The sequence below is a fragment of the Mustela nivalis genome (assembly GCF_964662115.1).
Source record: "Mustela nivalis genome assembly, chromosome: 10".
Classification (NCBI taxonomy): Eukaryota; Metazoa; Chordata; class Mammalia; order Carnivora; family Mustelidae; genus Mustela; species Mustela nivalis.
The window spans coordinates 63,611,723-63,636,156 of NC_139029.1; the positions used below are offsets into that span (position 1 = coordinate 63,611,723).

At 38.8% G+C, this 24,434-nt stretch overlaps 1 protein-coding gene across 1 annotated transcript in view; it reads left to right on the forward strand.

The window, feature by feature from the left end:
- Window positions 1-3,998: 3,998 nt before the first annotated feature.
- PTGFR (prostaglandin F receptor) overlaps window positions 3,999-24,434 on the forward strand; it is a 45,559-nt gene continuing 25,123 nt past the window's right edge. Inside the window, exons 1-2 of the mRNA XM_082688819.1 lie at window positions 3,999-4,241; window positions 5,679-6,569. Of these exons, the coding sequence (XP_082544945.1) occupies window positions 5,772-6,569 (798 nt within the window). The 5' untranslated portion in view covers window positions 3,999-4,241; window positions 5,679-5,771. The remainder of the gene's footprint in view (window positions 4,242-5,678; window positions 6,570-24,434) is intronic.

Below are 24,434 nucleotides of genomic sequence, written 5' to 3' on the forward strand. Positions count from 1 at the left end.
ATGCTGGCAAGGATGCAGAGAAAGGGGAACCCGCCTACACTGTTGGTGGGAATGCAAGCTGGTGCAGTCACTCTGGAAAACAGCATGGAGGTTCCTCAAAATGTTGAAAATAGAACTACCCTATGACCCAGCAATTGCACTACTGGGTATTTACCCTAAAGATACAAATGTAGTGATCCGAAGGGGCACGTGCATCTGAATGTTTATAGCAGCAGTGTCTAAAATACCCAAAGTATGGAAAGAACCTAGATGTTCATCAGCAGATGAATGGATAAAGAAGAGGTGGTATATATACACAACGGAATACTATGCAGCCATCAAAAGAAATGAAATCTTACCATTTGTGATGATATGGATGGAACTAGAGGGTATCATGCTTAGTGAAATAAGTCAAGCAGAGAAAGACAACTATCACATGATCTCCCTGATATGAGGAAATGGAGATGCAACTTGGGAGTTTGGGGGGTAGGAGAAGAATAAATGAAACAAGATGGCATTGGGAGGGAGACAGAGGATTGGAATGGAAGCAGAAACATACAGATAGATGTAGCAATTTTATTGATGTTGTAGTATAGTTCTTGGTGGAATGAATTGCTCCCCCCCCAAAAGATATATTGATGTCCTAACCCCCAATATCTCAGAATGTGATCTTATTTGGAAATAGGGTTGTTGCAGATGTAATTGATGATGATCAAGTCATACTGGAGTAGGGTGGACCCCTAACTCAATGTGATTAGTATCCTTAAAAGACCTCATGTGAGATCAGAGACACAGGGAGGATGGCATATGATGATGACGGCAGAGACTGGAGTAATGCATCCCCAATCCAAAAAACATTAAAGAATACCAGCAAATCCCCAGAAGGTAGGCATGGGACATGGAACAGATTCTCCCTCACAGTCCTCAGAAGGAACTAAGCTGCCAACACCTTGATTTGGAACTTCTAGCCTCCAGACTGAGCGGAGATGTTTCTGTTGTTTAAGCCACCCACTTTGTGGTACTTTGTTAGAGGGGCCCTCGGAAACTAATGCTGTCCTTATATTAGGTAGTAGGTGCAGGGGTGTTTTTTTTTTTTTTTTAAATAATTCACAATTTTCAAATGTGTGACATCTGCTACTTTTCATGCATCCAATAGTTATAGAATAAAAATAAAAAGACAAAAGATGTTATTATTTTCATCACTACCAAATCAGGGCATGTTTCTACTATTAATCTCAATGGCAAATTCCAGAAAAGCTTTTCTAGACAGTTTTATTAAAACCATAAAATTCAACTTCCAACACTCCCTTTAATTTTTATAGAATTTTTATTGCAACCTCAGTGTCACTGAGTCCTGTTTCTCTGACTTTAATTACAGTGCGCACATCTTCTGAGCAAAGTGAGGACACTTTGTCTAATTCTGAGCGAAGGTGATTGCCAAGCACACACCTGTCATGGTATGTTTGCTTCTCGTAGACTGGCTGACGTCAGCTTTACCTCCATTGAACACAAAGGGAATCCTGGACATCTAAAATCACTGGAAGGTTTCCAGCACACATGCCCCCACAGTACCTTCCCTTACCCTAGAAGTCACACCAGACCAGGGGCTTTGTATGCTTTGTTCACACAGCTGTGTCGCTGCCACTGAGAAATTGCCTTACACGATGTAGGTGCTCAAAAAAATTTGATGAATGAATATATCAATGAATAGTTTTATGACAGTGTCCACTTCTCAGGAGAAGTACCAATAGCAACTACCACATTTCAGAAGAGTTTATGAGCCGTGCCCCAGGTTCCGGGAATTTTTTTTTTTTTTGATCAGTTTTTTTTCCCCTTATCTGTGGAATCACCAGGTCTTCTTCTTCTGTATATAAGCAGTCAAAGCTGCCTTTGGGAACTTTGAAGAAACAGATTATGATCAGATTGATCATTGATCAAAATGATCAGATTTGGGTCCCTTAAGGCCAGACCGATGCACACAAACACACACACGTGGGTGTGTAATTTTTTTCTTTTATGAGTTAGTTGTCTAATCTTTCATATCTATTAGTAACTTGCTCTGCTAATAGTAACATATTCTTTCTATCTTGAGGAGAAGAGTGCTTTAGAATCTTTTATTGATCTTCAAGTGGAATACCTCTTGATTGAGGAGTGGATTCCAAAAAAGAAACTCGAGGAATACAAGCAAAGTAGATAATTTTTTAAAATGGGATTTACGAGGCACCTGGGTGGCTCAGTTGGTTAAGCATCTTCCTTTGGCTCAGGTCATGATCTCAGGGTCCTGGGACTGAGCCCTGCATTGGACTCCCTGCTCAGCGGGGAGTCTGCTTGTTTCTCTCCTTCTGCCCCTCCCCCTGCTTGTGCTCTCCATGTCTATCTCTTAAAAAAAAAAAAAGAAAAAAATGGGATTTATGTAGTATTTTGAAACAAATTACTGTTGTTTTGAATGTATTACAAATGCATGTTATGATTTAACATTACATTAATGAGGTTTCTTTCTTTTTCCTTCCTTCCTTCCTTCCTTCCTTCCTTCCTTCCTTCCTTCCTTCCTTCCTTTCTCCCAGTAGATATAGAAGCTGATGTTAGGTGCTCAAGTGAGAGATGGAGAATTTTCAAGATCTCAAACTATAAAACTGGCAATGTTGATGTTACCATTGTTGAATTCAAACAACATTTGATAAGTGACCAGGCACAGTCCTAGGTGAGGGTGGAGAAAGGAACAAGACCTCTGCAGTAATTCATTTCAGTGAGAGACATAAATAAGCAGGTAATTGCAATGTAATGTGATTAAGTCTTCTTAATTGTTGAGGGAAAGGATAGTGCTCTATGGCGTTCACGTTTTCTGTGTAGTTTATTATACAGTTGTTCTTTGGATACTGGCTCCTCCAGATATAATATTCCTTTACTAACCAGAATATTTGATTAATCAAATTGTTCAATTCCCTGACCATACCTGAGTAACAGTTTATTTTATAGGTCACGATCATATCATTAAAAAAAAAACCCTCAATATTTACCACAGTGGAAAACTGTGCAATCATTCTTTTCTATAGTTAATGGCTAATTTATTTTATCTCACTTTAGCATTTTACGATCCTTTTCAATTTCCAGGAATTTAGTGGCCCCTTCTGACTTTAGAACAAAGTAAAGAGGGTTTATTTCTATGTGGTACTGATTTTTTCACATAGGTGGTGGCAAAACTTTACTAAAATAAAAAAGAACAAAGGTCACTAATAGATTCCTGTAAGTATTTAGCTGGAAGAATGAGACACAGTAGGTATGGATTAAAACAATATCAGCAAAAATCAGTTACGGTAATAAAATGACCCAAATCACAATTCCTAATGAAGTAGTGGGTATTTCTTCACCTGATAATGAAATGATCTCCCCCAAATTTAAGATTCACAACTCTGAGTAAACACACCATTAGGAATGCTGTCAACATTGGGCTTTTAAAAAATCATTAAAATGTTACTAACATCTTATTTGCAGGTGTCCTTCAAGAATACTTCTCGTCCCTCTGCCTTCTCATTCCTCAGAAAGTTAGAAACATAGTCCCGTCCTCTGATAGTGGACCCCCAGGCAGTGACTCTGATTTACAATATGCGGCTTAAATGCTTGTTTTTAATGCCCTGGGGATACTGGCCGCTAAGCCCTTTTCTCAAATACACGGTCTCTTTCTTTCTGCCTGATTACTTTCTCCTTCTCAAGCTGGATTTGGGGCGGATTCCGTCTGCAGACTACAATGGGACAGTCCAGCACGTCGCCCCGACAGCTGTCTGTCTTTCCTCAGCTCCGCGGATTCCTATTTTGCAGCTTTAGGGATGGCGCACTAAACTTGAGTTTGAAACAAAACTTTTCCCCAGGTGGTGGGGCCCCCGCTCCGGTGCTGATGCAGATGCCGCAGCATCCGAGAGCGCGGAGCCTGGTCTCTCCCGGTCCGGCTCTGGGCTCCTGGCAAAGGGGGCGGAGAAGAGAGAGGAGAGGGCGGGGGTTGGGGGCGGAGGTCACCCGCGCTCTCCATCCCGCCCAGGGGTGCTGGGCGACTGGAGGAGCCCAGCGCGCCCGCAGGTTCGAGCTGGGAGAGCGCGCGGAGGGACGCGCGGCTGGGCCCAGCCGAGCCCGAGCAGGAGCGGGGGCGCGGCGCTGAGCTGCGCGGGAGGAGCCCGCGTTGGCGGCGGAGCGGAGCCCGGAGCACGATGGCACTCGGAACGGGGCGCCCTTCTCCCCGGACAGCCCTGCAGGCGGCCGGGGATGCCAAGGTAACCAGCCCTCCAGCGGCTGCTTTCCCACGGGTCGGTCTCGGGATGCTCCACCCCACCGAGGTGGAATCTCCCCGGCCGCACTGGAGGGCACCTTAGTCTGAGCTTGGCAAGTTTGGACCAGATGCCGGAGCGGGGGAGCTAGTTCTGCTGACCCGAAGGGATTCTGAGCTGCGCGCGTAGGGAGCGTGTAGAAAGGCTCCCCGGGGAGGGAAGCGGCCCGCGGAGAGATCCCTGCCGGTCCGGTGGTTTCCGGCCGGCGACTCTGGGAGTCCCGCACCCGGGCCAGCGCAGGCCTTTGGCGCCCCCCAGAGAAGGGGGGAAATCGGCCCCGGGGCGTTTGAGCAATAGCAGAAAGTTTCAGCAAGTTAGGTTTGGGAAGGATGTTGCAAGCAGAGGCTTAGAGGGGCCATGGGACAGTAAGGGCGAACTCTGCGCTCTAAGACCCGGAGCAGGAGCCGTCCTCGGGCAGCCCGGACGCCTCCACTCCGGCCCGGCCCAGGAAAGGCTGGCTCGGTAATTCCCAGCCTCCCGGAAAGCTGCTCCGGGGAAACCTCAATCGAATTAGCTCGAGGCGTGTGGCAGTGGTCGTGGGTATGGAGGGTCTGTGACTCAGGCCTCAACACACCCCGGAGAGAACGATAAACGAACACAAGTGAATACTTCGTGTGAGACGTTGCTACCCTGCAGCTGTGACTTGGTCAACAGCGTATAGGCAGATGTCGCGGGGAGGGCGACGAACTGCCTCCTTATTATCGCGAGCCGGGATTTCTGCACCGGTGCTCGTGCTCGCTGGACCGGAGACGCTTCTTAGAGACTCACCCCTCCACCTTCCGTGGGTCCCACAGGCGTGTGGTTTGCTGAAATTTGATCTAAATCGAACGGTTTTAGAACGTATTGAGAGAAGCCCCATTTAACATCAGTGAGCTTGCTGGTCCACTCTTGTCCTCTTGAAGAAGATTGTCTCATCTTCCTGACAAACAGGTGGCTCACTTAAAGAACAATCCGCAGTTTGGGGACAAAGCCCATCCAAGAAAAAAGTGGAAACTCTAAATGTCACCTCGTTATTTAAATAGACGAGTATGCTTTAAAAAAAAAAAAAAAACTTCATGGGTTTTAAATCGAATCTTAGTAGGGATTTTGTCAACTTTACAAGTTTTAAGGTGCCTGTGAGGCGTCAGGGGGAGATTTTGCGGGTACCCATTTGCAGAGGAGCCACAGAGTGAACCGAAGGGGTCTCAATTTTGGCAGCTTCTTTATCTTGGAAGTGAAATGTGGAAAGGCAGGCAGATGTGTGCTGCTGTGGTATGATGCAACCTTGCTTACGATAGGCCAGATGTATCTGAGTCCCACCACGGGGTGCTGGGGCGCGTCAGTCTTAAAAGCCAGATGAGCTATTTATGCTGTGCTCACACTTCCTCTGTCTTTATGCTACAGATGTCCGGACTGCAAGCCTGCACCGTGCTGAGAGAGAGATGACTTGAGTGGCCCGCATTTTTTTTTTTTTTTTTTTTTTTAATCTCCACAACAATGTCTATGAACAATTCCAAACAGCCAGTATCTCCTGCAGCTGGGCTCCTTTCCAATACAACTTGCCAGACGGACAACCGGTTTTCGGTATTTTTTTCAATCATCTTCATGACAGTGGGAATTTTATCAAACAGCCTTGCCATTGCTATTCTCATGAAGGCCTATCAAAGATTTAGACAGAAGTCCAAGGCATCATTTCTACTTTTGGCCAGTGCCCTGGTAATCACAGACTTCTTTGGCCACCTCATCAATGGAGCTATAGCAGTCTTTGTGTACGCTTCTGATAAAGACTGGATCCGCTTTGACCAGTCGAACATCCTTTGCAGTATTTTTGGTATCTGCATGGTATTCTCTGGTCTATGTCCGCTTTTTCTAGGCAGTGTGATGGCCATTGAGCGATGTATTGGAGTCACCAAGCCAATATTTCATTCAACGAAAATCACATCCAAACATGTGAAAATGATGTTGAGTGGAGTGTGCTTGTTTGCTGTTTTCATAGCTTTGCTACCCATCCTTGGGCATCGAAACTATAAAATTCAAGCTTCGAGGACCTGGTGTTTCTACAAAACAGAGCACATTAAAGACTGGGAAGATAGGTTTTACCTTCTACTTTTTTCTTTCCTGGGGCTCTTAGCCCTTGGCGTTTCATTCTTGTGCAATGCCATCACAGGAATTACACTTTTAAGAGTTAAATTTAAAAGTCAGCAGCACAGACAAGGCAGGTCTCATCATTTTGAAATGGTCATCCAGCTCCTGGCTATTATGTGTGTCTCCTGCATTTGCTGGAGTCCATTTCTGGTAAGAGCCTAACATTTTGACAATTTCTGCTTTCTTTTGTTTTTCCCTGTTGAATATGAGGTTTGTGGTTTTTCTCAAAGTTGTGGTCTTGAGGCAGCACTGTTCAGTCTTTTAAATGCTGGAGTTTACTCCTACTCAAAACTTACTTTAACACCCAACTCTGGCTCAGGATTAAGCTATTTATGGTACACATGGTCATTTTCCTACAAGTCCTGAGTTGAAAGAAATGTCTTGCTAAACAGTTCTAACTATAGTGTAACCTGCTTGCAGAAGAAGATAAAGTAATTTTAACAGAGCAACATAGTTTTAATATACTTAATAGGATTAGTGTCAAAATGTGAAAAAAACCGATCAACTATAATACAGTATTGTAATGGACTCAACATAAGTCTTAGTAGAAAGTCACACAGACTTTTAATTTATCTAAAAGGCATATTAGCTCCTGGGTTCTTCTAAACACACAGGACTAGGTCTTGGCGATGAGTTGAGATAGTTGGATAGTTGAGGTGATCTCTATGGATAGGTTAGGTGAAGAAATCACTAGTTCACCCACCCAAGAACAATGCTCATAGTTAAGGGAGAGGTGTGATTGGTAGGAAAACCAGGGATCATTCCATTCCTTTAAGAAAAAAAAATTTTAAATGTAGCCAGTAGCTATGTTTGATTTTTATTTGGAAATGAAAACTGAGGTTAAGGAATTAACAACAAACATCAGTCATTTATAGTATCTTCCAGATAGAAGAAAAAAATACTTATGATTTTTAAGTATGGCCATAACTCTCTTCATCATTTTACTTTATGATGGAAAGAGTAACAACATGCCATGAATTAGAAAAAAATCCTCTGTACACAGCTAGTGATGGCCGTAAAGATGATTTTCATTCCTTTTTCGGCACTGGTGAACAAATGGTCTAGAGATAGTAATACAGGGGAGCCACAGGTAGGGGAGATGAAGGTAGATGGAATGCAAACGTGATCATCCCTTACCTGGTCCTATAAAGGTGCTTGTTACTGATGCAGTTTTCCTAACCCCTAGCAGGCCCATGTCTAAACATTGTTGCCAGTGGAGTTTTAATAAACAATCTTGATGATCCTGATGCACAAGAAAGTTTGTGAGACCTGCTGTTGCAGACAGATCCCCTGACAGCTGATTTTATTTTACAAAGGGTTTCTACTTTTTGAAGATTTCTTTATTTATATTATGTCCTCACAGTCTCAGTTTAGCTTTCTTGAATTATCTTGAATTGGTCCTCAGAGCCCAAGCCCAGGGAGGCTAGGTTGGGTCTGTCAGTGGTAAGTCAACCTTTTGAGACCTGCCTGTTATCATTTTAGTAGGCCTAAGGTGAAACCAAGCCAGGATTTGATCTGTGCTCATAGTCTAGTTATTTGAACCTGAAGCAGTTCTGTTAATACTTGGAATCACTTCAGCGTTCATTCTTGAAGTTTAATTTATGCCACTTGACAAAGGGGATTCCCTTCAAAGGAGACTCCTTTTTTCCCCTTAAACTTCGAAATAGAGCAGCTTTTCCAAAATCAGAAGTGAGTGTGAGTAGCACTGAAATTAATTGAGGGTTGGAAAGAGAATATGAGGAAGGTGAGAAAAGAGGTACCTGAAAATAGTTAAAGAAACATTTTAAATGAAGTCGTAGCTCTGGAGACAACCTGTAAACAATGGGATACGGTGTGCAAGGAGAGACAGGTGGTCAGGGCAACCAAGGTGATCACTGGTGCTTTCGTTTCTGTTTGTTCTCAGTCACCTTTAAAATTCTGCTTAGTTATGGCTTTTGACTGAGAGAGTGGAGTGACAGATAGGTTGACTGCTGTGAGACTGTGGAAGATAGCAAGATTTCATGCTCATCATGGATATTTTGAATTTATGCTTTTCTCTAATTTCTCTTCCTGAATTTTTGGTTTCCTTCACTGTTGAAAATAGATATGACAATTTAGTTCCTATTTTGAACATATTTCTACTGGGAGCACAGTTTTATTTTTGTGCAACATTTTCCAGGTCTATGTTCTGTTTATGAATTATCAACACACCTATGACACCAGTGGATCAATATTTCTAAAATACCTCTTAGCGTAAGAATTATTTCTCTGTTAGATGCATAATGGATATGCCACCGACACTTGTTGGTGGATTGATATTTTATTTGAAGCATTCTTTGCATTCTTGGTTTCACTTGTGAAGACTTAGGTCTTTAAAGCAAATTCTGACTAAAAGATTTAGAACTTCTGTGGTCTGGACACACGTGCCTTTGTCATTAGGGTAAGGCCACCAGTCAGCTCTAAATGGAACCCTAGTTAAAAAAAAAAAAAAAAAAAACTCAGGTTTGGGAATGCCAAATAACACCCAGTGCTAGCATCTCATTTGAAACATTTCTCCATTTTTTCCTTAAATGCTTAGGAAAAATTGCATGGGTGTTAATGACTGAGCCATCACTCTCCACCCTGTATTTTTAAAAACTAAGAAGTTTTAAAAATATCTCTGAAATCAAGCTTCTGTATTCCCATAGTTGTCCTATAATATTGATAGCTTTCCCCCACTTTACATCATGTGCCCTCTTTCTTTGACTGATGAATATAAATTGTTGGATTTATAATCTGGTTGAACATTTGTGCCCAATTTTTGACCTGTTTCACTGTCAGTTTCAAGCCTCAAACTGGAACAAAGTTACAGGTGAACACACGAAATGGAGCAGACAAATAATGCAGATGACAGTGGTTGTGCTTCTTAAGATTCATTGTGTTGAAACTTGGCAATAGAGGCATAATTTCTAAAACTATTTAAATTTGTAACCGATGACAAAGGGAATGCTTTATTAGTTTCAATGATCTAGTTCAACCAATACACAGGTGAGATGATCATGTTGTTTGAGTTTTCTCCTTTATTTAGTAGACTTTATTTTTTCTTGAGTAGTTTTAGGTTTACAGAGAAATGAGTGACAAGCACAGATTTTACATTTACATTCTCTCATGTTCCCCCGACCTCTTTGTTACCCTTCCTTATTAGTAAGTCCTGCTTTGGTGTGGTACATTTATCACAATTCATGCCCCATTATTACTGACTGAAGTCTGTAGTGCTTTTCCATAATGTTGTACATTGTGTGAGCTTGGATAAATGAATATGGACATGTGTCCATCATTGGAGTATCATACAGAATAATTTCATTGCCCTAAAAACCCCCTGTGGTGTTTTTAAAAAAATTTAAAAATATAATGTGTTACTTTTCCAAAGGAGGAAATCTGTGTTTTCAGGAATTAAGATTTAGAAATGTAGTACAAATGTAATATTAATTTAAACTATAGCTCAATAAAATTTAAACTTTTACAATATCTGGATTTTATAGTTTTAAACCTGGGGACTCATATAAATTCATCCAATTATAATCCCAACTGAAAAATACAGGAAACTACAAGGGTCACTGACTAGTTTACAATTTCATTTAGCAATAAATTAATACAATAATCTTTAAGAGACAAATGGCAATTATACAATTGTCTTCTCTGTATCCTAGGTGAGTCACCATTCCTTAATAAATAAATCTTGAAGACATTCTTTTGATGTTTCTAGGGTGAGGGGAAAAAAGTCCATTTACCAGCCTTTCAAGTAACATTTGCTTGATATTATTTTTGTTTTTATACAAGTAATTATTCTTTTTAATGTTCCGTTCTAGAATACATAACCCTGAAAGAAACTTATTATTATTGCTATGCTTATTTCATCAGTTTAGCAGAGCGATAAATAGTTGTTGACTGGTTGACTGTAACTTACGTAGTATGAATGTCCAGAGATTGCAAATGATTGACCAGAATGTGGATTCTCGGTTTTGTAAGTAAGAGTTAATTAGGCAAATGCTGAAACCAAATGGTAATTTTTAATCTGTTCCCTAAGTCAGCACCTGTAGACACTATTAAACTTCAGCAATCTTTTACTAGAAGGACATACATTTGTTCGCTTTTACTTCAGGGGCAGAGGATAATTTTGATTTGGGAAAAGAAGAGTAAATCCTATGAAAAGTAAGTAGATTTCTTATGTAGATGAGTTTATCCAAGAAATGTGTTCCTTTGCATATATAAAATTTGAACTTGATTTTTTAAAAAGATTATTTACTCCTAATGCTAGTGTTTCTAGCCAGTGTAGTTAAACATTTAGTCACTAAGATGTTTGTCAGCGATAATTTAAAAAGTTGGGTAGCCGATTGAAGTTTGACTGAATTACTACAGGTATTGGCATCAAAATGAACAGGTCTTAGAGGGCTTTGGCAAATGATGAGAGCCTTGCTCTTGGGGAATTTACTCTCCTAAAGGAAACTGCCTTGACCATGGCTCCCTGCTTTTGGTCACTCTGTGTGCAGTGATGGGTAGATGTGGAGATACAAATCTCTTTCCTACAGCTTAGAACAGTCTCTCAGAAGTCCAGTCATTTATACATTATCAAAATATAAACTATATTACAGATAGTTGTGATTTGATGAACATATTGAGCTACATACAGACCTTTGGAGTTGAATTCCTTTGCGTTTATTATGTCACTCCATGAAAGTGTATGGTGTAAGATTGGTCTAGCAAACGTCAATTAAAAGAGACATTGCTAAGCTGAGAATTTTCGTAAAATTCTGTTGCTTTAGATGTGTATAGTGGTGTGGAATACTTTTGGTATTTTAAGTTAATTTACTCTTGGCAAAACAAGATTTCCTGTTTTTAAGGCAAAAGAGTTATAAAAATGCCCAAAGATACCATAGACATTGGGAGGGCACTTAAAAACATTGCTTGAATGATTCAAAAGTAAATGAATCAGAAACATGTGGATTAGATTTATACCCTCTTGGATATAAAAATCTTCTGGCTTAATGTGTCTTGAGGTTTTTATTAAGCTCCAAAATATTTAAAGAACAATTCAAGATGTTAATGTGCCCAGAATCTCTCAAGGTTGCCAGTTTTAACTTTGTTTAGTTTTTCTTACTTATTTGACAGACACACAGAGAGAGAGAGAGAGAGAGAGAGAGAGCGAGCGCACAAGCAGGGGGAGCAGCACAGGGAGAGGGAGAAGCAGGTTTCTCACTGAGCAGGGAGCCCAACTCGGGGTTTGATCCCAGGATCTCAGGATTATGACGCGAGCCGAAGGCAGATACAGATGGCCTGACTGAGCCATCCAGGCACTCCAACTTTGTTTAGCCTTATTCTTAAAGGAGGTATATAAATTAACTTCCATTGTACTTGCTTTGGAAGGCATTTCTAGCCACACCAAATTTTACCTGGTACATCAATGCCATTTTTCTACATTTAGAGAAGACTTCACCCAATAGGGAAAATGCTCTTTTCACATTTGCAAGTATTACTTTTCAAAGCTTGTGTAAACCTGTCTTTCTGTCCATCCTCCCCTGAGTGTAAGGATGGTAATGCTGCAGAAGAGTGGGTACAATTGTGGTTTACAGACAGGGAGGCTGTTTTTTCTCACTCCTCCTGATGGTAGAACACCAACATGGAATGGCTGTAGTGTGATCATGAGGAGACAGAGTCAAATGAGTAACATAAAAGGATTTATTTTAGATTTTGGGCACAGTTCCAAATCTAGCCTTCTCTTGAAGATGCTATAATTATTCAAGTACAGGCAGGGAGATAGGGTCCCAGCCCAACCACCTCTTGGCTGTAACAGGGAGTGACTCTAAGCCAATTTTTTACATTTGTGAACAGATTATAATACTACAACTTACCTAAAAGTACTATCAGAAAAAATGATCTGACCTCCCTACATCTCATAATACAGTGGGTGGCCGGTAGTAAATCTAAAATCCAACATCCTCAAAAAGTCTATTGCTTTTACCACTACCCACCATCTCAATTAGAAAATCAGTCATCTGTGTTTAGTCAGGTGTTTGATGTGTCCTCCTCTATTAAGAAGGTTTGGTTGCTGTGGAAAGGAGCAGAGGGAGCTTGAAGCTTCAGAAAACTTTTCTTGGACGTTTCCACCCGAAGTTTCGGGTTACCCTTCCTTATTTCGCTGTCACTCGCCAGTAATAAAGATGTTGCCTGCTGATCTGCATAATTTGAATTCAAATACTCCAAATTTTATAATGATAATAATTCACAAGGTATTAATCTATAAATTACAGGATCAGATTAAAATTAGCTCCCAGTTATTGAGACTGTTACATACACTGCGCTATGCTTGGGTTGTGAGAAGTTCCCAGGGAGTGAGATAAAGCTCTTCCCTCAAAGAGCTTGTAACTTAGTGGAAGTGAAAGGCATACCCTGCCTGAGAGCTAAAAAGAATCCCATTTATTCCACCTCCCGGCTCTGTGACCATAACCACTCTGTGCCTGTCTCTTCTTATGTAAGATAAGTATTGTAATGCTTCATTGGGTTGTTGGGAGGACTGAATAAATTCATATATGTAAGTTAAAATAGTGCCTGATGTAGTATCGTATGCGTCAGTGATTATACATTATCATCTTTGTCACTGTTACTATTAAATATTACTCCTGCCAGACAATACCTTTGTCAATGAGACAATTGAAGGCACTTTTTAATTAGTTATTAAAGGAGTAATGGATGCTCTAGTAGATGGCAGTCCCTTCTGATTTGGTGGCCCACAACTATTACTTGTCTATAGGTTTGATGAATATTTGTTGAGCATCCTACTATTGTGCAAGGCAGAGTTTTAGATACTACAGTAACAATCACTGATTTAAGTGTTCACAATATCTATGCTGTAAGAAACGATACTCATAGAAGACAAGGGAAGGCATGTGTAGGAAATTGAAATACGAAGATATTTGATTACATTTATGTTATAAGAGAATAACAGGTATTCTTTTGTGAATATATGTAGATGAGATGACTTTTGATAACATAAAAGTGAAAAATTTCTATAGTACCTTATTTAGGAGGAAAAATTACTGGAAATAAATGGGATCCTAAGTGAAGTAATATAAAAACCAAGAGTAAAGAGATAATAATGTATATAATTTCTAGAGATACAAAAATGTACGAATAAGAGACTTAGTATTTAGAACAGACGTTTACCATATCAGAACACAGCAGGTCGTGATAAATTAATATTAAAAGCTAGGAGAATTTTCAAATAATGACACATGAGTAGCAGAAAAATTAAATCATAAGATAATTTAATAATTCAAATCAGTATTTTGTCTGTCTGTTGGTAAGAAAAGTGACTCAGGATATAGAAGAGAAATAAATGTGGGTGAAATGAAGAATTACAAGAACCACCAAGTCTTTCCAAGAATTATTTAAGAAAGTGTTGGAAAGGACTGAAAATAGAGAAAAACAGATTACCATGAACATTGATAATAGAAATGAAGAAAATAAAATCACTTATGCTTAGATGTACTTGCTAATTTACTCATTGATTTAGTTATTTGGCAGATTTCTGCTGGATAGAACATTTGGTGTTTCTCTAGGTGGACAGTGAAGCAGAGATAGAGTCTTGACCTGGGAAAATATTCCTGAGGCACCTTCTAGCAATCATCGTTTTTAGCTTCTTCATTTTATCCATGGTCTTTGCACTCCTCTCTGACCTCTAATTCATACTCTTCCTTCTCTTTCTACTTTTATTTTTTAAATTTTAATTTTTTAAAAAATTTTTGAGAGAAGGAGAGAGCAAGAGGAGGGCAGAGGGAGAGGAAAAGAAAGACTTTTAAGTGAGCTCCATCTCACAGCCCTGAGATCATAGCTTGAGCCGAAATTAAGAGTGGATGCTTAACCAACTCGGCCATCCAGGCACCCCTCTCTTTCCACTTTTAATGTGGAATAAATATAACTGTTTGCATCTTTTGGCCTTGTCTGGGAGCAGGGCAAAGTGTTAACTGCTGTATGAATTTCTTTGGTAAATAGTGGGGGAAAACAAGGAAAATAAAACCCACAGGAATGCCCAGGAAGGACTGGGAGACACCCAGGAGTGGAGAGCAGGGAGGAGCGGGAACAAGGCAAGGGTGGAAGTGGAAAGCAGGAAGCCAGGTGTAGGAGTAACGCGAGGAGAGAGACACTCCTGTGTCCTAGGAACTCCACTGGAAAGGAAGGCCTCTCTTTATTTCCACAGGTATCTTTTCCTTATTAAGGAACATTAAATTTTGTGTATCCTGTCCTCTCGAGCTACTTTACAAAATGCAATGTTTTCTCTAAGTAGAAAATTGTATTGTAAAAAAGATACAGTGAACTACACATTTAAATTGGGAAAAATATCTTCCAAATCCCACTCTCTGGAGATAACCACTATTAGCATTCTGAGTGCATACTTTTACTCATCTGATAGGGAAAATATATTGGTTTAATTTCTTTGATTAATAGAACAAACGTTTTTTTTCTTATATAATTAGGCATTATCTTCTTTTATTGTGAATATGTAGATTTTTGTAAGTGATTTTCAAGAACTCTTTGGATAACAAAGAACAGATAATGCTAATATATAAAAACAGCTATAAAATCAGTTGTTATAAAAGCAATTATTTTCCATGTTCATCATTAGCCTTTTTATTTAGTATTTTAATTTATAAAAGTAGTGAATGAATCAATAAGTTTTTTTGTGGTTACTGCTTTCATGTACAGAAATACTTTTCTCAGGTTGAGATGATATTGGTATTCCTCTCTTTTTGCCTAGCACTTTTGCTTTTTCATTTTTTGTATTTATGTTTTTAATACATTTATAGTTTATTTTGTTTGCAAGTTAATAATACGAATTTTCTTTTGAATGGTTAACTAGCTGGCCCAAAATAGTTTATCGAATGATCTTTCTGTAACTTTGTATGTATGAAATTGTTAAGTGTGTTTGGCTCCTTCTGGACCTTTTATTTTTCTTTTTTAAAGATTTTATTTATTTATTTGACAGACAGAGATCACAAGTAGGCAGAGAGGCGAGGAAGCAGGCTCCCGCTGGCAGAGAGCCCGATGCAGGGCTCAATCCCAGGACTCTTGAGATCATGACCTGAGCCAAAGGCAGAGGCTTTAACCCACTGAGCCACCCAGGCACCTCTCTTTCTGGACCTTTTATTTCACCCTACTGATCTGTCTTTAACTTTGTGTACAACTACCATCTTCTTCACATTTTATTTAGATGTGCATCAGTCTATCAGTTACAATGTAGAGTGTTCCCTTTCATGCCTATCATGTTTTCCCATAATTGAAATCATTTTTTTGAGTAATAATTTATTTTTATTGTGACAAAATTCACACAACATAAAATTTGTGATTTAACCATTTTAAAGGGTACAATTCCATGACGCTTTTTACATTCAAAATGTTGTGTAACCATCACCACTATCTTGTCTAGAACATTTTCATCATCCTAAAAGGAAACCCCACACCCATTAAGCAATCATCCCCCATTCCCTGCTTCCCACTCCCTGAGGTCCCTGGCAACCACTAGTCTCTTTTCTTTATGGATTTGCTTATGTTGGATATTTCATATAAATGGAATCTTAAAATATGTGGCCTTTTGTGTTTGGCTTCTTTCACTTAGCATAATGTTTTCAGGGTTCATGTATGTAGTGGTATGTATCCGTACATCATTCTTTTTTTTTTGTAGTTGAATAATATTCATTTCTATGGATACAGCTCCTTTTGTTTATATACTCATTAGTTGTTGGATATTTGGGTTGTTTCCACCTTTGGCTATTGTGAAAAGTGCTGCTATGAACATTTGTATACAAAGTTTTGTTCTAACACTGTTTTCAATTCTTGTGGGTGTATAACTAGGAGTGAAGTTTGCTGGGTCACATAGTAATATTATGTTTAGCTTTTTGTGGTAACACCAATCTGCTTTCCATAATGGCTGCACCATTATACCTTCTAATCAGCAATGTATGAGGGTTCCAATATCTCTTTATTTTTGCCAACACTTGTTATTTTCTTCTGGAACATTTTTTTGTATTATGACTGTTTCAGTGTATATACAGTGGTAGTTCATTATAGTTTTGATTTGCATTTCCTTTCTGATTAATGATATTGAGCATTTGTGTATTTTGCATGGAAGTCTTTTGTGCGTATTTTTATATCTAAAAAAGTTATATGGGTCTATAATTTCCTTCTTTTATTGTATTCTGCTTTTAATATTAGAATTGTGTTACTTTAAAAAAAAACAACAGGGAAATTCTATCTCTCTGTACTTCAGTAATTTAAATAATGTGGATGTGAACTGTTTTGTGATGATTTGGCATCATTTCAGTGTTTTTTCTTTCTTTCAAGATTTTATTTATATTCAAGTTAGTTCACATATTGTGCAGTATTAGTTTCAGGAGTAGAAGTTAGTGATTCATCAGTTGCCTTTAACACCCAGTGCTCATTCCATCTAGTGCCCTCCTTAATGCCCTTCACCCAACTACCCCATCCCCCTTACACTTCCCCTCCAGCAACCCCCAGTTTGTTCCTTATATTTAAGAGTCTCTTATGGTTTGCCTCTTTCCCTGCCTTTATCTTATTTGATTTTTCCTTCCTTTCTGCTATGTTCCTCTGTTTTGTTTCTTAAATTTCACAAATGAGTGAAATCATATGGTGTCTGTCTTTCTCTGACATATTTTGCTTAGTGATATACTCTGGTTGCTTAGTTGATATACTCTAGTTCCATCCATGTCATTGCAAATGGCAAGATTTTATTCTTTTTGATTGTTGTATAATATTCCACCACATATTCCATTATATATATACACACCACATCTTCTTTATCCGTTCATCAGTTGAGGAGTATTTGGGCTCTTTCCATGTTTTGGCTATTGTGGATTGTGCTGCTACAAACATTGGGGTACATGTGCCTCAGGGTTTTATTTTCTGATTTTTGGTTTGAGTTTTCTACTTTGTCTTGAGCCAACATTGATATTTTAGTATAATTTAACCAATTTCATTGAGAGTATGAATTTAGTAGCACATTTTTGTACTGGGAATTTATAATTAAAGATATTATTACTTATTTATTTATATTTATCATGCATATAAAATAAGTATACATTTATATCTGTTTATTTTATCAATATTTTTATAATATTTGCATTTTTTCTTTTTAAATTAGCATTTTTAGAGGGCTGTCTAGTTTAACCCACCGAGCCACCCAGGTGCCCCAAGAGCTGTCTTGTTTAATAGTTTAAAAATTTCTTATACCAACTTGTAAATCTTAATGTTTTCAAATTAGTTAACTTCTTACTATAAGATTCTTTAAATGCTTCTTGGGCATTTGAAAACAATCTATGTTCTTTTTCTTTAAGTGATAAAGTTCAATACATAGGCATTGAATCAAGATTATTGTTTATACAATTCTATTTTCTTAAGATAAGCAATTATTATTACAGTAAGAGCAATAGACTTTTTGAATATTCTGGATTTCATTGTGCGTTTACTATTATTGATGCAGTCTAAGGAACTTTTGGTGCCATTCTTATGGTTAGAATACAGCATCATCATAACAGTCAAACAAAATGGGTAGAACTTTTTTTCCCTTCTCTGTCATACCCCCATACCTCTTGGTTGGGCTCCAGAATTCTGATATTGAAAAAAAAATGTGAGAAGTACATTTTCTTCTTATATTTGGCTACTAGTATTTTGATAGCAGCTTTAGTTTTGCTGATACAGGAAGTATGAAGTTAAACCAGAAGGGAGGCAAGGAATGGAAGAACATGGTTAAATTTGCAGCTTAGAAAGCAGATTGATTCTGATTAGTTCAGGGAATTTGCTCCTGACAACCCTGGTCACCAGCATCTGTAATGGGGCTATCCTTCATCCAGTTCTGCTTGAGGTTTCCATTTAGAATTGGCCAACACCGTGCACCAGGAAGAAACTTCGGAGAATGATCCTGCAACCTAGCATGCTCTCTGGGTCTGTTGACACTACAGATGCATTCTTTGGAGAAAAGCTGGATTAGAACTGCATATAGAAAGAAAGAACTGTGTGAATGCCTTCTTACTCCTTATTTCCTAACATAAAAGTTTGTTTCCAAATTGTAACACAAAAGTAGCAGCAGATATGTTTATCATTATGCTTTGTTCATTGGGTGAATAGAGAATTAGTTTCTGATATAGTTTAATCTTTATGTGCTTTTATAACTACATATTTTTGCCACAGACACTTGCAGTATTTCTCTTGTACACTATTTCTGAATTGAAAAACTACCTGAAATACTGAAAAATTTTTTAAAGTTCCAGAGTCTTTTTTTTTTTTTTTAAAGATTTTATTTCTATTTATTTGACAGACAGAGATCACAAGTAGGCAGAGAGGCAGGCAGAGAGAGAGGAGGAAGCAGGCTCCCCACTGAACAGAGAGCCTGATGTGGGTCTGGATTCCAGGACCCTGAGATCATGACCTGAGCTGAAGGCAGAGGCTTTAACCCACTGAGCCACCCAGGTGCCCCAGTTCCAGAGTGTGAGGGTTTTTTTTTTTTTGATAGTGTGAGGGGGTTTTGAAATAATTCTAAGTGTGTGATGATTCTTTTCTCTCCTGAAAAGACCAAAGACAGCTAAGGCAGACTGTTTCTCATTTCAAAGGAGTATGAAGAATTGCTGAGAAAAGACAAAAGAAGAAACATACCAAGCAGTTCTAAATGTATGGCAGTTGGAAGATATCTTAGTTATTTTAGTTCATCCCTCAAAGCTTATAGCGGGCTGATTTGTGGATACAGGTGCTGAAGCCAGTTTGCTAAATGTTTCCTGAATGTTGGCAAATCCAGTAGTCTCTCTAGGAATAATTTCCTCTGTGTGCTATTGACCTTCTCTTAATTGCATTCTTTAGCTTTATATGTATAAGCTAAATGATAGTAATACAAAGCCATTCTGCTTATTTAGATAGTTTCAGATTGATGTGGATTTCCACACGGTCCATTTAGCACACCATTTATATTTGGCCAGAAAGATGAATGGATAAACTCTTTTACCTATATTGGCGCCCTTGCCTCCAACACTTTCCCGCCCCCCTGCCGTGTATGAATTAACTTTAGGATGTAAGCCATAGTGTTGGTGCTATCCTTCTTTTGAATTTCTTGGTTTGTTTTATATGGTTGCCAAAATCTCAAGTTCAAACCCGCCTGACTTGCACAAGGATTATTTATCTGCAGAAGAGTATAAAAGGGCAACCAAGCAGTCAATTAAAAATCATGCCTCACAGTGAATTCTGAGGGATGCCCTGTGTATTCAGGTACTGAGCAAAATAGTAGAACCCAAAGAGTCCTGAGGAGTTTCTGCTCCCCTCCCTTCCCTACCCCCTTCCCTGGTCAGGCCAAAACACTAAAAAACGTTTTAGCTTGGAAGAGGGAGATCTCTACTTTGGAACGACCTTCATTTTTCCTGTCTACTGAAGGCCCCTCTTTGTGGTGGATGGAGGAACAAATGCAGCCTTAGGCCTTCCTGCTCAGTGACAGACCTACTATCCCACCCAGCCTGAGGAGGGGAGGGAGGGATGAATGTGCTGTGGCTTTAGTAATAGGTACACACTGTTCATTGAATAATGTTTTATAATTAAAGTCAGAATGTTCATATATAAAGGCTAATTGAGTAACTGAGTATTTTTCCTTCCAAACTGGCTTGAAAAAGGCTGTTTCATAAAAAAACTGCCAAAGTTACATAGTTTAGCATAAAGTGTAGTCAAATGTGTGTGTGCCTGGTGGCTAAAATGATCTCTGTAGGAATATGTTACTGTAGCACATTACACTGATTCAAATCTGATTTTCTTTTTATTAGAGGAATTATAATTCTGAAATTCATGGTTTTGTTTACATTTGTAATAATTGTCCCCAGGAGATCCATTCTGATTATTCTAGTCCACATTTGTCTCTCTTTCTATGGATAAAATACAGCATCTAATTCTATATAATCATAAAATTCCCACTGTTTGTTTTGTGATTATCTAATCTCTTAACTGGATAGGGAGCTCATTAGTGACAGAGTCAATGTCATGTGTTTATGCTCTGTTTCCTGTGATGTCTGGTATACTTCTTGGAAAGGCTCAAGGAAAATGCAGCTCATCTTTAGAATTCTTTAATCACAAATGAAATTAGTGATGAAACAACATCTTTATAGCTATGGTTATTAAATACATATCAATGTCACAGAAGGATTTCATTTTTTAAATGTTATTTAAAAATAACATTAAGTTAAGTTTTGGAAATATAACTATACAACTCTAATTGTGATGATCATTTTATTTTATTTCATTTTATTTTTAAAATATTTTATTTATTTATTTATTTATTTATTTAAAGATTTTATTTATTTATTTGACAGAGAGAAATCACAAGTAGTCGGAGAGGCAGGCAGAGAGGGAAGCAGGCTCCCTGCTGAGCAGAGAGCCTGATGCGGGACTCGATCCCAGGACCCTGAGATCATGACCTGAGCCGAAGGCAGCGGCTTAACCCACTGAGCCACCCAGGCGCCCCTAAAATATTTTATTTATTTATCTGGCACAGAGATAGAGAGAGAACTCAAGTAAGCAGAGAGGCAGGCAGAGCGAGAGAGAGAGAAGCAGGCTCCCTGCTGAGCAGGGAGCCCATGCAGGGCTTGATCCTAGGACCCTGGAATCATGATCTGAGCCTAAGGCAGCCACTTAGCCAACTGAGCCACCCATGATGATCATTTTAAATGTAAAGTTCATTCTTGCTTAGAAATTTTGTTTTGTAGTATAAGGATTAATTAATTTAAAAATTTCATCGGTAACTCCTACCATATGCCAGACGCAATGCTCTCAGTATTCTACCAATCTTAACCCATTGAAACCTTATTAAATTTTCGCTTGCATATTTTCTCAGACATAACTCTGCATGTGCAGTGGGTTCACCCAAAGGATGCAATCATAGAAGGCTTGATGTTACTTGCATTTAGGATCCAAAGCAGTTACACAACTGCCTTGGTTGTGCATTATAACCGAAATTTTAGTTAAAATCAAAATGTCTTCAGATTTAAGTCAAGATTCATGGGAAGGAGCTCTGATAGGAAGACCATTCCAAGACATTAAGGTGATGTCCTTAATGTCTTAATGTCTCTACTTGATTTGTGGAGAAAACATAAACATGATTAAAAGGAGGATTATTTTTGTACTCTTATTTTTGTACTGACATAGACCTAATTGAAAGTAAATCTTTGAACAAATTTGCTAAAAAGACTGCCTTCAAAAAATTGAAAAAACCTTTTTTTTTGCTTCTCTTCTCCTTTCTAGAGCATTGACAATGTCCTTAATCTCCTACCTGTTCCTGTCCCTAACCTAAAGGCATCCTAATTTAATCTGTGTAAATTAAAAATTCCGAACGAAAACAAATATGGCAGCTTTGTTAGTTGATACTGAGTATTAAAAATAACCTGGATTTTGGCAGAAATTTTTTTACCCTTTGAGAAGTGTTCTTTTTCTTCTCTTCTGTCATTGAAAGGGTAAAGCCCCTTCCAGGATAAAGAAATCTTTGCTGAATGTTTGAGGGACCAGTGAGGCTTTGATTAAAACCAGAGGGTGACATGAGGATTACAACAAAACAAACTTTTATGTTGAAAATATGTTCGTCTTTCACTGAACAGCCTGTTTATTCCAAATGTCTTGCAAAATCTGATGGTTTTGGTATCAGGACACTACTGTTTGCAATCATACCCAGGCATGTTTGTAGCCAGAGAATGCCATAGTCCTTGATTTTTGAAGAGAGCCAAAGATACAGCCTTCGTGAGAATTTGCTATAAAAGAGCAATCAAAACACATCTATAAATATAATATGTTTAGAAATGCTCATTCATTTATTCAATAAATATTTTTCTTAGTGCCTTTCAAGTGTCACATACTGCTCTGGATAGTAGACTGTGGTGTTGGACATGACAAGCGATATTCCCTCTCTCATGAAGGTTATATTCTTTTGCAGTGGTGGTTGCCAAAGGTTAGGGGCTGTTTGGAGAGAGAGAGAAAGAGGGAGAGATAATAAGTATATAAATTAATGCGATGATTTCAAATAGTGGTAAGTCCTGTCACTGACGTGGAGGCTAGGACTCTTAGGTTGGATGGTTAAGGAAGGCCTTGCTCTGAGGTTAGCCCTGAGTGAAAAAAAGGAGCCAGGAATGGGGAGCTATGTGAGCACGGTGGTCAGGCAGAGGGAACAGTCAGCACAAAAACCCAGTGGTGGGGCTGAGCTGTGGTAATGAGGGACAAAACAAAGGTCATTCCCTGGACCAAGGGAGCGCTGGTGAAGGTGGTAGGATTTGAGGATGGAGAGGAAGGCAGGGGTCAGATTGTCTTATGGACCACATTGGCTTTAGATTGAAATTCAGTGGGAAACCTTTGGAGAGTTTTTTTTTTTTTCCTTAAGATTTTATTTATTTATTTGACAGAGACAGTGAGGGAGGAATACAAGGGTGGGGGCGGGCAGCAGAGGGACAGGAAGAAGCAGACTCCCTGCTGAGCAGGGAGCCCAATGTGTGGCTGGATTCCAAGACCTGAGATCATGACCTGAGCCGAAGGCAGATGCTTACGACTAAGCCACCCGGATGCCTCCTTTGGAGAGTTTTTTAACAAGGGAAAGGTATGATCTGACACATGGTTTAAAAAGACGACTTCGGCTGCCAGATGAAAAATAGATCGCAATAGAGAAGAACTATAGCAGAAAGTTGTTGGCTTGAAATTTCATTTGACACATAAGTAATAGATAAATTACTTTTCTAGAATTTATATGGGGAAGTAAAGCAAATAATAAATCACTATTAAATAAAATTAACTTGTGAGCAACAAAGGAAACACTTTCAAAGTAATTCTCCTTAAGGCTTAAAGTATAAAGGAAACATTTAATTATACCATATCTATTATGCTTGATTAATAACTTCAATATATCTTCTCTGCTGGTTTAGCAAAGAGCACTTTGATGGGCATTAATTTGGCTGAGAATATGTAGTTATCCATCTGCATTTTGTTCTTGAGATGAAGTTATTTGGCTCCCTTTTAATTCTTTTTATTATTATTAATTTTTGGTTCTGGTTTTGCATAGCATCACACACACATGCACACAAAATTAGGTAGCTTCAGGTTTTAGTTACAAATGGTTTTCTGTTTCTTGACTCACTGCATATGTGATTATAATACGAAGACACACCCACATACATTTATAGGAAAGTGTATATTACGTACCACATGGACCATGTACCAAGAGTTTATATATCCCATTTTTGGGGTTTATTTAGGGTTTAGGGTTTGATTTTGGAATAAAAGCCTTTTTTTTTTTTTTTGCTATTGATTTTAATACGACGGTTCCCACCATTTAAACTGTATCAAGTATGAAAAAGGCCTATGATTTTATTCTACAGAGTTTTTCTGTAGGGTCCTAAAATATTTTAAACCTTGAGTACCCTGCAGAAGTGAATCTTGCTGGGAAGAGAAAGACAGCTGGCCCCAAATAACAAACTTTAGCAAATCCTGACTTGAGAAGAGGCTGTGCTTTCTGAGTCAAGGTGCTTAACTACTATTCTCTACCTTCTGTTACTTGGAAGGAAGAATCAGCCTTCGTTTCCAGCTGAATGGCATAATTAGGATCTCAGTAGGATTCCCCAACTTGGAAAACTTGTGGAGTTTCCAACTTCAGGGCTGCACTCACGGATCCGTTTTTTTTTTTTTTTAAGATTTTATTTATTTATTTGACAGAGAGAGAGATCACAAGTAGGCAGAGAGGCAGGCAGAGGGGTGGGGGGAGCAGGCTCCGTGATGAGCAGAGAGCCTGATGCGAGGCTCGATCCCAGGACCCTGAGATCATTACCTAAGCCAAAGGCAGAGGCTTAACCCACTGAGCCACCCAGGCACCCCTGCCGACCAGATATTTAGCAAGTACCCATTACATGCAAAGATCTATCAGTTTACGTTGTCTGTACCAATGAGTATCTTCATCAGCATTGTCTCCACAGCATATGACTCTACTGAAGT